Source organism: Corvus hawaiiensis, chromosome 7, assembly GCF_020740725.1.
Source record: "Corvus hawaiiensis isolate bCorHaw1 chromosome 7, bCorHaw1.pri.cur, whole genome shotgun sequence".
Classification (NCBI taxonomy): domain Eukaryota; kingdom Metazoa; phylum Chordata; class Aves; order Passeriformes; family Corvidae; genus Corvus; species Corvus hawaiiensis.
Window position 1 is genome coordinate 35,376,581 of NC_063219.1, and position 12,670 is coordinate 35,389,250.

The 12,670-nt window shown below is 40.5% G+C and overlaps 1 protein-coding gene across 1 annotated transcript in view; it reads right to left on the reverse strand.

Annotated features, from left to right (window-relative positions):
* The window catches only part of LOC125328887 (von Willebrand factor D and EGF domain-containing protein-like), a 170,413-nt gene that overhangs the window by 40,118 nt on the left and 117,625 nt on the right, over positions 1 to 12,670 (reverse strand). The window contains exon 21 of the mRNA XM_048310082.1: positions 1,110 to 2,000. Coding sequence (XP_048166039.1) covers positions 1,110 to 2,000 — 891 coding nt within the window. The remainder of the gene's footprint in view (positions 1 to 1,109; positions 2,001 to 12,670) is intronic.

Genomic DNA, 12,670 nt, shown 5'->3' on the forward strand with positions numbered 1-12,670 from the left:
CCTACTAAACACACAGGAGCCTTATGTCCATAGCTGTAAATATTCATATGTACATGGGCCTGGTCTTTGAGAGGAGGCCTTTCTGTGGCCTTGCTTTGAGTCCCAGTACCAGAACGTGTTTGGTACTTTTCCATCTCCAGGTATAAAACAGAAGTCAAAGACAGACTCCTTTGTGCCAAATAACCCTAAATCCTTTAGGAGGGGCTTTTCAGAAATGTGCAAATAGGCAAAAAAATTGAAGTGCCCAAGATTACAGTAACCTTTTCTTGTACATTTTGTACTATATCTCCAGCAGTGCTCTGAGCTCAGAGGGCTGCAGCAGTGCTGGGGGCTTCACATCCCTACAAAGCCTGGCTTAGAGCAAGGAATCCCTGTAAGGTCCTTCCCAGTACATCATGGCTGAGACCCCCCTGCTCTGTGCATGAAGGATGAGAGACCAGACAAGAAAGAGAGGGGAATTAATGATACAAATACTTTTGCGTTGTGTGGTGGAAGGCCAGTTAAGATATCAACTTATCAGGGGAATGTCAGCAAAAGGTGTGATTAATGATAGCAAAGTCAGGGAATTCATTGCTTCAACAAAATGCATAATCCTGTTGTTTTATGGAGGGATTCTCAGGTGCCTAATAAATAACTCAATATACTGTGAAAACCCTTCTGGTGTTACACATTTCAGATGACAAGTTCGGTTTTGTATGTAAGATATTAGGTAGATATTTACAAGTAATTTTTAAGGTACTAGAAAAATTCGTTTTTCCTAGAATATGTTGTATAGAGAAGTAGAATCAATTTTACTCTTTCCCACAGAAATTTTATATGGTTTTGAATGTGATGACTTTAGTAGAATGAATCTGGCGCTAAGCAAGATCACAATCTGTCCCTGGTTTTAATAGATTAGATGGTATCAAATAAATATGTCATTTCTGTAAGCAGAAAGAGCTGCTTCAAAGTTATAGGTTTTATTTACTATTTTGAAATATAATTGGTTTTGAAAACAGAATGGTCCCAACCACAAACATCTCCAATTTTATAATAAAACTTTATTTTACTTTGGAGAATTATTAGGCTTAGAGTTATACGACTGTTTTAAAGAGGATTTTCTCCCTTACCTTCACATGTAATTCCATCACCTCTGTATCCAGGGGGACAAGGACCACATTTAAACCCTCCATCTTCATCTGGCTCGCACTGCACACCAGTGAAACACGGCAGATCAGCACACACCACTTTGTGGTGCACTCCACCGCTGGTTTTTGGCAGTTCCACACCATCCATTGCTCTGCTGGACAACTTCCTGGCTGCTGTGGTCTGTGCTGGAAGCCTTGCTCCAGGAGCAGACCCTGCTGGGGCACCAACATTCTGGGAAGCAGCATCAAAGGAAGAACCTGACCAATGGTGAGGGGAGGGCAGGTGTGTTGCCAAAGGAGATGCTCTGGGCTGCTCTGTAGGGAAACCCTGGGTTGGTTTATTCCTCAAGACTGCAACTGGACCGGGCCATTTCCTGGGAGAATGACCATACCTGGAACGAGTCTGCTGAACAGCATGTGACCTTGCAGAGAATGAACCTGCATTTGTGTTGGGATGAAGAGGAGCAGGCCGTGCTGTAGCTGCTTTGTGCTGCTTAAGATGGAGGGGGGTGTGGGAGGTCACACTGACACCTGGGGCTCTGGGCTCTGGCTCCTCATGCAGAACGGGGGTGTGTGTGTCAGCTCTTTTCTCAAGAATAGGTTGTTTCTCAGGTGCTGTGAACTCCATACCAGGTTGTTTTGCTGATGATGTCTGAGCTTCGGAAGTCTTCCTTTCCACTGTAAAGGATGGAGTATGAATGACTGTGGGGTTTCCTTCCAAAAGGAATGTAATATCCTGTCGTGGAATTTGGGTTTGGGAAAGAAGGGAAAATACATTTCTTGATGTCTTAGATACATCTTCTGGGTGAGAACCTCTAACATCTTCAATATTTTTTCCAGGAAAATCCACGTAGCTTTGGGAAGATCTTGAAACTGGGGCAGAAGGAAGATACACATTAGTTAAATTTGCTGGTCTAGAGTTTGAAGGAAACACAGTGAACATTTGGGTTTGGAGCAAATGGCAGAACATCAATTCTAGAAGTAAAAGAGTTAATTATATATGCTAAAGGCAGGTTTATGCCAGCTGGCTTAGAAATGACATGGGGTTGCTGCTGTGGGTGACACCAGCGCTGATGCACAGGGAACTGCCGTGGTGACACTCCAAGGGTGGCATTCATGAACCAGATGAAATATATTTTTGGTAGCAAGTCTCAGGGAAGGTCAGGCAGTATTTGAGGTGCAACACTGGGCTGACATGCAGGGATTGAACTGCGGCCAAGCAACAACACTTGCCATGCTGGTTTACTAATTTTGGCTTACACTGGTCTGTGAGATACTGTGCACCTTTTTTGTGGTGAGTCTTCCAGTTCTTGACCTCCTGAGCCAAAATTTGCTTCTTATTACCTGCCTATACTGCAATGCTGTGCTGGGAAATGTTCTGCAGGACATAACTCAGAGAGTTTGGATTGCAGCTCTTTGAGTCAAGGAGACAGTTTGGCACAGACGGATATTGGAGATGGAGAAACACTCAATGTTAACATGACCCTTGGCAAGATCGTGCCCTGGAGAGGCTTCAGTGCCATCACACCAGTGGGTGACTCTGGAATGCTTCTGCAGCCCTTAGGGCAAAAGGGAAGTTTTAGGAAAGCATTTAAAGGAGGCAAATGGAGAAGCTTTGTTGGTGCTGTGTACAGCTCCCTCCAGACGTGAGGGGCAGCGTGTGCGGGAGGCAGCTGGTTTGTTACTGTCATCCTCTTGTCCCAAAGCCAGCCACCTTTTCAGCTGCGTAAGGAGGGATGATAGATGGGCAGAGGGGACTCTGTGAAGGGCCTTGAAAGTGGAGACGAGTAGCTTGAATCAATACTTTCAGGAAGATTAATGGCCATCTGCTGACGCTAATGAATGGAAGAGGCTGTTTTTAACCGGTTCTGGCATACTCACTCCGTAGGATATGGGATATATTGGATCCTGAACAAACACCCTCGCTTGGTTCTGGGGTTAACCCCATGCAGGATGCACCTCTTTCTTTTAAATATAAATATTAATCACTTTGTAAAAACTCCCTTTGATGGAGATCTTAACCATAGTTAGCAAGGAAAGAGATTCAGATGCTTGGCAAGGGTCAGATGAAAGTTAGGGCATTGACTGGACCAAAGCAAATCCTGGCAGCCGAAGCAGTGTTTATTTGGCTGATAAATAGTGTCATTCTCCTGGCAGCTGATGAGTTTCTATTGCCCTGAAGCACAATGTTTTGGAGATTTACAGTGGTACTGGATCGAGCTATGGCCATCAGTAGGTAAATACAGGGTATTTAGTAGAGCAGAAGGTAAATACACGGATTTCAGTGTCCAAAGTAAGGCTGGTGAATGATGAGGGGACACAGAGAAAAGAGATGATGAAGCAGGAGGACATCAGCAAAAGGAGCATGTGAGGATAAGAGAAGTCAAGGGATTTTTAAAAATGAATGAATGAGAGAAAGATGAAAGAAATATCTCCATAGAAAATTATCAGTAATATATGATCATTACAGCCCTCAGAAAATTTGATTTAGGGTCCAGAAATCAACAGGAATGACAATGAAAGGCTAATGACCTCTCTGACAAATTTCCAAAATGAGCCCTGATTATAGCTTTGAGCTCCTTTCACTGTGTCGTAATTAGATGGGTTTTCCTCCTGATTAAATTTGAGAGACTGGTAAGGGGATCAGACTGACTACCTGGGAAAGGGAAATCTTTTATTTCTTTAGCAGATGATATAGGTGAGGTACCCATCCTTCAAGTAAGATTCATCTTTCCCTGTAAGTGGGAACACATTGTTGGAGTATTTCTGTGATAAGGTAATTTTTACATCTCAAATACTATCGATGAAGAGTAGTGACACATTTTTGTTGGTTATTCATTATGATATATACTGATCACAGTCCCTCAGCCACTCTCTAGAGGTGACTAAACTTCATGAGATGTTGCTGTTATTCAAATGTGGAGACCAGAGCATCCTCTCAGCTTTCATTGTTTCAGATTTTTGCTTATATTGATAGTGTGCAATTTAGTTCAGATAAGAACATGATAGATTTTTTCTGGAATACCTGAAAATTTCTTTCTGCAGCCTTCCAAATATCTAAATAAGCTAAAACAAAGAAAGCAAACCAAAAGAATGCGGGCTCAGTTGTCTGTAGTCAGCAGCTTTCTAAAATCCTGCGTTATTTAAATTTATTTTCCTTGCTGTTGATCAATATCTTCAAATGTATGACCCATTATCAATGCAAATGGTGAGTGTGTGAATCTGTTTTTCCCTGCTCTGCCAGCATATGATTACATATTGGATTGGATGAAATCACCAAAAAAGCCCTACAAGGCTCAAGGTTATCTGATGGAACAAACCCAGGTTTTCCCTACCTGTCACTATTTCTGCCCATACTAATGGGGAAATGTGCAGCAGTGGAATAATTGAGTTTATTTTTCACAGAGGTAGATAAGAGACGGAGACGCTGCTGCTCTGCTCCAGCTGTGCATGGCAGGACCTCTGTTCTTATTGATGGACTGCCCCACTCTAAGCAGAGCATCATTCCCACATGGATCAGCTCCCAAAAAGACAGATTCCTCTGTCGTCCCCTATCTGGGGAAGATTAGAGCAAGGGTGACAGAGGGCAAATTTCTGAGACGCAGATTTAACATCCCTCATCCAACTTGACACCAGGACACTTTCCATCCATGTGGTGCAGGAGTTTCCCAGCCTGTGACTCTCCAGCCCCTGGTTCTCCCAGGCTTTCACACTAAGCTCACAAATCAGAACCATCACAACCAGACCCTGGCTCTCCAATGCCATCACGGTGTTGCTAAGGCACGGCAAATTCTGACTTCTTCTCTCACTTCCATCTTATAGTGAACTAATAAATATCTGTATTTGAAGAGGATCAAGTTCATTCAGAAGGAAATAAGATGATAGCTTAATCTGGTGAAAACAGCCGTTCACAAAGAAGGCACTTGACATCTCTTAACCCGAGGTGGGATATCAATGTTCTGAAACAGAAAAGAAATCCAATATATTTTTTTCACTTCTGAGTTTATGGTTTGGGGGTTTTTTGGTTTGTGTGTGGGTTTTTTTTTTGTTTGCATTTTTTTTTTGTTTTGGTTTTTTGTTTTGGTTTTGTATTTTTTTTTTTTTTTTACATTTACAGTCTTTCAGAAAAAGACCAGATCCAGACTTGAATTAAGAGAAGTCACATACCCTTCTGACCCCAACTACTTCCGTTCCCAGTGAAGCAGCACACATCCCACACCCTGCTTAGAACAGGGTGCACCAGGCTGGTTGCCATATTCCTTGGTGTTGTTTCCCCACATCTTTGCTGGGCTTAGACTCACACACCTTCCCACTGTTCCTCCCAAGCCACATGCCTCAGAGACAGCCCCATCCTGACCAAAACTGGCAGCTGACACCTCAAACACTTGCTTAAGCTGCCTGCAGATATGAGTGTTTATCACCTTTCCATTGCCATGCTTATCTTTGCAGCTGTTAGAAACTTGCCTTTTAGTTTTTAAAGATGAGTGTAAATTTTTATTTATGTAATGACTTGAGAGAGACACTGTAAGCACCACCATGTAATCTCAAGTGCTTCTCTCTCTTTTAATCTAATAAAATGCCCCAAACCAGTCTAATCTTCAGGTGGAGACTGGCTCCTTCTCCTTAAGAGACTCTTCTGGCTGTGGCCACTTCCGCCTGTCGCTTCAGAGGACTATGGGCACCTTTAATTCTGCCTGAGTTACAACTCTCTCAGAATTCTGTGAACAGTTTAAGAATTCATTATTAACACAATTCAATAAATTTACAATTTGTGTAGTTTTAGAGCTATTAACATTTAGTAGTACCTGCTGTCCAGCCCATTTCTCATTCAGAGGAATGTTGGCAGAGAAATGCTCTTCTGACATATTACACTGTGTGGGTCATCATTTAAAATTTGAAACATCTACCAGCACATAAATCTTATTTAAAATGTCAAGAGAGAACAGAAAAATTACCCTGGTCTAAGAAGTCTTGTTACCAGAGTGCTGAGGATATTCCCATTTCCCTCTGTATGTTTTCATATTAATATTTTTGTCTGTATTTACTTGGTGAGAAAAGGGAAACAAGAGCAGCTGTCAATAGGATGCTCTGGGGAAATTCAGGTTTTTTCATCAATCCTTAACCTTCTCTTCTATATTATTATGTTCTGGCATTATTTTCTTTTCTAGTCAGAGTGTGTTTAATTCCTGAATCTCTTGTTTTGCCATCGAGGCATACCCTAATGTCTTCCCTCTCCTAAATATTCAGTAATATAGTTTTGATTCTCCCTTCCTCCCTCTTAAGCACCCAGAAGTTTCCCACATTAGATGCTGGTTGGAATTCCCAGTCTCCATATCCCTTCTCCTACAATCACAAGCAGTAACTCCCAGAACAAACTCCTCACCACCTTTAAGTGAAATACAGCTTCAACCTCACAAGTTTTACAAAGAGTTACTTCCAGAATTATTTTTGTAGCAACAAAAGCATTTCAAAGGCTCATTGTGATCAGGATATTAGTGTAAATTTAGATAGGAGCTTAATTTTAGACCTAATGATCCGTTACCTGTTTCTTATGTAAAAAAATTGGAAAGTAAAATGTGTTGTAGACCTGGTGTGCCTCACATCCACGCAGCTCAGCACAGGGCAAAGCAGCCACACGACTCTCTCTCCATCCGTACAGGAGAATTCAGTCCTTGTGCTCTCAAACCACCACTTCTGTGATGGGTAAATTTACTCACTCGATGCTTTAATGATGAAATTAAAAAGTGAACATCTAGTTCACTGTCCCTGAGCTCTTTCAGCCTGATAGAAAATGAGATTGTGTCGCTGATGTTGCTGTCTGGTGAGCAATTTTCTTCCCCTTCACCTACCAAAATCATGAGCAACAGGGAATAGTCTGTGGACTCTGCACCACTCAGCCACTTGTGATTATAACAACTCCTCTGCTTCAGACTCTTGTTTGCCAATGTGGCTGCAGCTGCACATACACAATTCTCTAAACACCATTCATGATTTGCAAGACAAAATTGTCTTGTGTCAATGAAATACAAAGTTATTCTGCTCTAACACAACAATTTTGTGGAGGAGAAAACCTGGGATCTTCAGTCAGCTCACCCACTAGACCTTGTTTATGAGTCTCTCTGTGTTCAGAGTAAATGATTCCCACAAATGGAATGGGGTCTAGGCTCTGCTATCAAGGAGGTCTTTTACCAGTTCTGGGATGCTGAAAATCTATGTGCATATACAAGAAAATATTACCTGAGTATGAGGTAGTGAGTTTGCTTATGTCACATTAAAGGTCATTTATCATTTTTGCATCACTGTGCAGTTCATTCAGCTCAAGGTTTTCAGAACAATATAATTGACATCTCAATTCATTAACTGATGTCTTTACAGAAAATGGGGATTCAAGGATGGCTGCTCAGGAAAGAAACAGTTCATGAAAATACAAATTATCAACTACATGACAAAGTTTTCAGTCTTATCTGAGGCATGTCAAGGAACACAAAAAGATTTTCCCTTTCATACTGAACAAATACAAAACAATTATTAGAAAGATTTTGATTAGGTATAGCTCTTTTTTTATAGGGAGTATTTTTCGATTCGTTAAACTTTTTCAATAGAAAGAAATATGATTTAGAGTTTAAGAAACAAAAAACCTTTTGGGAAGTTTAAAAGATTGTGAAGATTAATTTTAGAGTGATTGTGAAGATTACATGAAAGAAAAAACTAAGAGGAACAAACAGTTGGGACACCAATACTGCCTCATTTTGTATTCATTTAAGCCAAATTTCTCACAGATTTAAATGATCAGCTCCTGTTTTTGTAGTACTATCAGTACTATCAGGCCATGAGCTGGAGTCCTAGAATGAGAGTCAATTCTGAAACTGATAAAACAGCTTTAAATATGAAATTTATTATTATTTCCCCCTATGATCTGCTTTCCAAGCAAGATTCTTGGGACAAGACATTGTATACAGGCAAAGTGCAGGAAGGCGATGAACAGAATGACTGAAAAATGGGTCTTTGAGTAAAAGAATGTATTTTGAGCACTTTGTTTCCAGACTCTGTTTGTTGGGGGACTTTCTTTATTTCTTTTGTGATTTTTTTCTGTACGTTTTCAATACAAATTTTAACATCAGGGTCTCTGGAGACAGTGTTTTTAAAATGGTGTAAGAATTACAGATTGCAGAGATGTGAGCATGCTCCCCACACATGGATATTTTTTCCTTCCCTATCAACAATTTTCTTTACCAGTCTCTTTTTTGGGATTGCACATGGAGGTTTATAAACCTGCTATGTTTTTTACAAACAATGTTTTCTCAAACACCTCTTCTACCTTCCAGTTTATTTCAAGATTTAATTGAAAACTTCCCTCCTGTGGGTTGGAAAAAACACAAAATGTTTGATGTGCTCTCATCCCTTGCACAGGAGCTGTGCTCCTCTCACTGCTTTGTTACCAGATCTCCATCCGTGCTCCTTACATTCCTTGGGTCTAACCCCTTCTCTGCTGCTGTTTTCAGAAGTGCTCTTCCTGTGCTTTTCTCTGAATACCCAGCTAAGAAAACAGGAAGCAGAAGTGTGGCTGTGTTTCAAAACACCCTGGATCACCCACTTAATCCCCTGGTAGCTGTTTTATCACCCTTCCTTTCATTATCCCTTGTCCGTCTTTCAGGTCTGAACTTTTACCTCTCCTCTTTTGTGTTTTGCCTCCTCCAATTATTGGAGCCTGAAACTGTATTATTTCAGCAGCTACAAAGGTGGTGTTAAGATAGAGTTCATGGAACTAAATTATATTTTCTATTCAAGAACTGACAGTATATCTTACTTCTCAGAACTGAGATAGATGGAAAAATTAATAGAAACTGTGTTCTTATCTGATGATGCCTCATGGGCCTTCAGACTCTCTCATGGCACGAACAGGTTGATAGATATATACAAAACAGGCTAAATTAAGGCAGATCATTTCTGAAGCACCCCTGTCTAATTCTCTGAAATATCTATGTAGAATCCTTTAGAACAGTAATAATAGATTATAAAGAAAGTTCATTTCTTCAAAAGAAAAGCCATAATATTTCTTCAAAGAAAAGAAATAGGCTTAAATTTGAATATTTTACTGCAATTCTTCTTTTACTCAATTCAAGAAATAAATGGTCTAAAAAAAAAATTATGTTGTTTTGGGCTGTAATCATAAAAAAATTGAGTTATTTTACATATGAAAGCCAAGACACAAAATTAACTATGCCTTACTGGGAACCAGCAATAAATCTATTTTATTATCATGTAAGCATGTATAAATACTCTCAATGAAATCCTGCTTTTATGGAATTCTCCACAATTTCAACTGATTAGGTTGACAGCTACCTATAGTTTCTTCCTAATTTCGAAAAAAAAGGCAAGGAATTTCAATAATAAGATTTCAGATGTCACAGAAGTCACAGAAGAACTTAGCTAGTTCACTTTGAGAAAACAAAGGTTGGACAAGATATCTTTTGAGGGCCCTTCCAACTTTGTTATTCTGATTCTCTGAAATTCTAAATCTAATGTATTATCAGCATGGGCGATGATTTTCTCCTCCATCCCAGAGGATCAGTTGCCTTGTGTTGGCTGTAGGCTGTTGCTGTACCCCTTCAGGAGTAAACCAACCCTGTTCATGTGACGTGTGATACTTGGGGCAAAATCGACATGATTTGGCAGTGGACATCCCCTGGTTCTGCAAGCAAGTCCTGTGAAGTGGGTGCTACTATACCTTTATGTACCTGCTCAAAACCAGCAAGATGTTAAGGAACTGGTCCTAAATTTGTCCTGAGCAGTGATAAGTCTGCATATTTCATACCTATTTTTACCCTCCGTGCTGTGCTGTGCTTTGTGTTGCTTATGAGTCCTTTCTCTTCAAATCCCTCTTTGCTTTATCCCTTAGTGGCTAAACTCTCATGTTGCTTTAATGGGGCCAGGATATAGGTCCAGTCTGAGTTACTTCCAGTCCTAAAGGGGCCTTTAAGTGCCTTTAACAAAACAGCAATCTTGTCAAATTTGTGCAAACAGGGTTGGCTCCCTTTAAAAGCTGTGTGCTATTATAGCTGGATGATTAAATGAGCCTGGAAATTCTAAGAGAAGATAATCTTGCTCTGCTCTGTCAATGTAAAAAACTACTGAGCCTGTATCCTGTGTAGATTATTTGTTGGAGACTGAGTTGTTATTATCACTTAAAAGTCATGATGGCCCAGTGATTGCTTAAGCAAAAGGTGGCACATTCTTGGTAGGAGAGAAATGTAATCTGTACTTGATATTCTGATTGAATGTAAATATTATTCATGGCATACAGCTGAGTCCTCTTCCCTAGTGGTTTTATGGCTTGGGCTTCATTGGTCTTCTATTGCTGAACTACATCATTTCCTAAATATATCATCTGTATTGGAAGCACTTAACAAGTTCTGGATTGACAGAGTGTATGGATCAGTGAAGCTGGAGACCATTTATCTTTTAAATTATCTAAACATATTCTTCCCACTGTGCCTACTTTGGTTGTTACATTTGGGTCATAGTATATAATGTACAGGTTCCTTGATATTTTTCTGAAAATACTTAATATTTTATGAGGTATCCTTAAGGAGGAGAAAGACATGAGAAAGACTCTCTGATTCCCTTTCAGTCTTGACAAGTACAGGAGTGGATTTCCAGTGGCAATTACAGACTCAGAGGGCAGGAAAGGGTCAGAGCTTCTGTCCAAAATGCCAGGCTGATCCAGGCCTCATGAGAAGATTACTGGTATGCCATTTGCAAAACTGACTCTTTCACAAGACCAAATTTATATGGAATGTCTTTGTGTGGCATTTCTAACCCCACTTCAGTTGCCATGTCATCACATATCCTTTGAAGGAGACATCACATCATAACTGGTCCATCTGAAAAGCAAGTACATTTTGTCCTGAAGTACACCAGCTAGAAACACTGAACCAGTGTTTATGAAACGGACCAGCAACTCCCACCATGCATTCCAAAGATGAATTGTGGACAGAGTTTCCGTGGCCTGAGTCAGAGCTAGGAGCTGGAAGCCATTGAGATGCAATGCTTCCCAGTTTTGGAGCCCACAGGCAGAGCTGAGAGCTGTTACCACACAGAAGCAAATCAGAGTATCCTTTACTGTTTGTTTAGTATTGCTGTTATGTCTTTGCAAGGATCGCAGGCAACTTCACAGCTAATGGCTGCAGCAGCTACATCCCTGCCTTCATGCAAGCCTTGTAACTCGCTGCATAAACCATGTCAGGATGGGTTAGTTACTCTTTGCAAAGCACTCTCTGAATGCTGAGCAGTGTTTGCCTTTTGTCCACACCTATTGGTACGTACAGAACTCGTATTTAAAAGTCCTGTGTGTGATGTACCTGCCTTAACAGGGGTTTTTTTGTCTTCCAGGAACTGTGCTCAGCTCGGTCCATTAGGGTAATGCTACTCATTCAGTGGAGTCACTTATGATTTACACTGCTGTAAGTGAGACTAGAATCTGGGCCTTGATCTTTTTAATGCAAATTCATCAATTCTGTTAGATAAAAGATGAAAGGAATCTATTACATTCCTCAGTCATCTCTTGAAACAAAATCATTTGATTGGTTCCAGGCAGTAAGAGGTCCCTACTCCTGCAGTTACCTCCAGACATCAAACCTTGGGTTGATGACCAAAGCTCTTACTGGAGTTATTTATTTTTCATGGATAGTGGCCAGTGATGAGTGCTAATAATGACAGAAGTGATTTCCCAGTTAAAATTTAAGAATGCAAAACTTCAGGTTAATATGTTCCTCTGGTGTTTGAGCAGTGTGTGTTTAAAGACACACACGTTCTTTTACTTCAAAACGTTTTATTCTCCTTTTAAATCCACACCTTGATGTCGATCTGACAGTGGTGCAAATGAGAAGGTGACAGAGGTCTCTCTGATGTAAAATCAAAGTGGATTCAGACGCACGGTGCAGATACCAGAGGAGTGTGAAGCACAGAGCAAGTAAACAAATAGCTGCACATGCAAAAGTATAGCAAGTGCCAAATGTCTACAATACTGCAAATTAACTGTTATGACAGGAGATCTCACAGTGGTGTTCAGAATGGAAAAGCAGAACTCGATTACAGAGATCATAAAATCACCCTCTCCCTTGATCTTCAGCTGCCTAAACCAGGAGAGGCAGAAAGAGCTGGCTCTGAACAAACAATCTTTTATCGGTGACGGATGTGGCACTGCTTTGTCCAGTAAAATTGCTGATTTACTAATAGTTAAAAAATAAATCCTTTGTGATGACACCAATCTCTCTAACCTGCTAAAGAAAGTGCAAACAGATGGGTATCTGTGTGACTGTGAGTGATGAAGCCAGTCTGGAGAAATACCCACAGTGTCTGACGAGAACTAATATTGCAGCGTGCAGGAACATCACCAGCATCCACATTAGGATATATTCATTTTCTTTGTGCCAAGAATATGACCAATGATACTGGATGGTTTGATTTAATAGAGCTGCCTCTTCTAGCAGAAAAGCAACAGATATTTTATACAAAAGTGAAATGTGCCCGGGGAAGCCTGG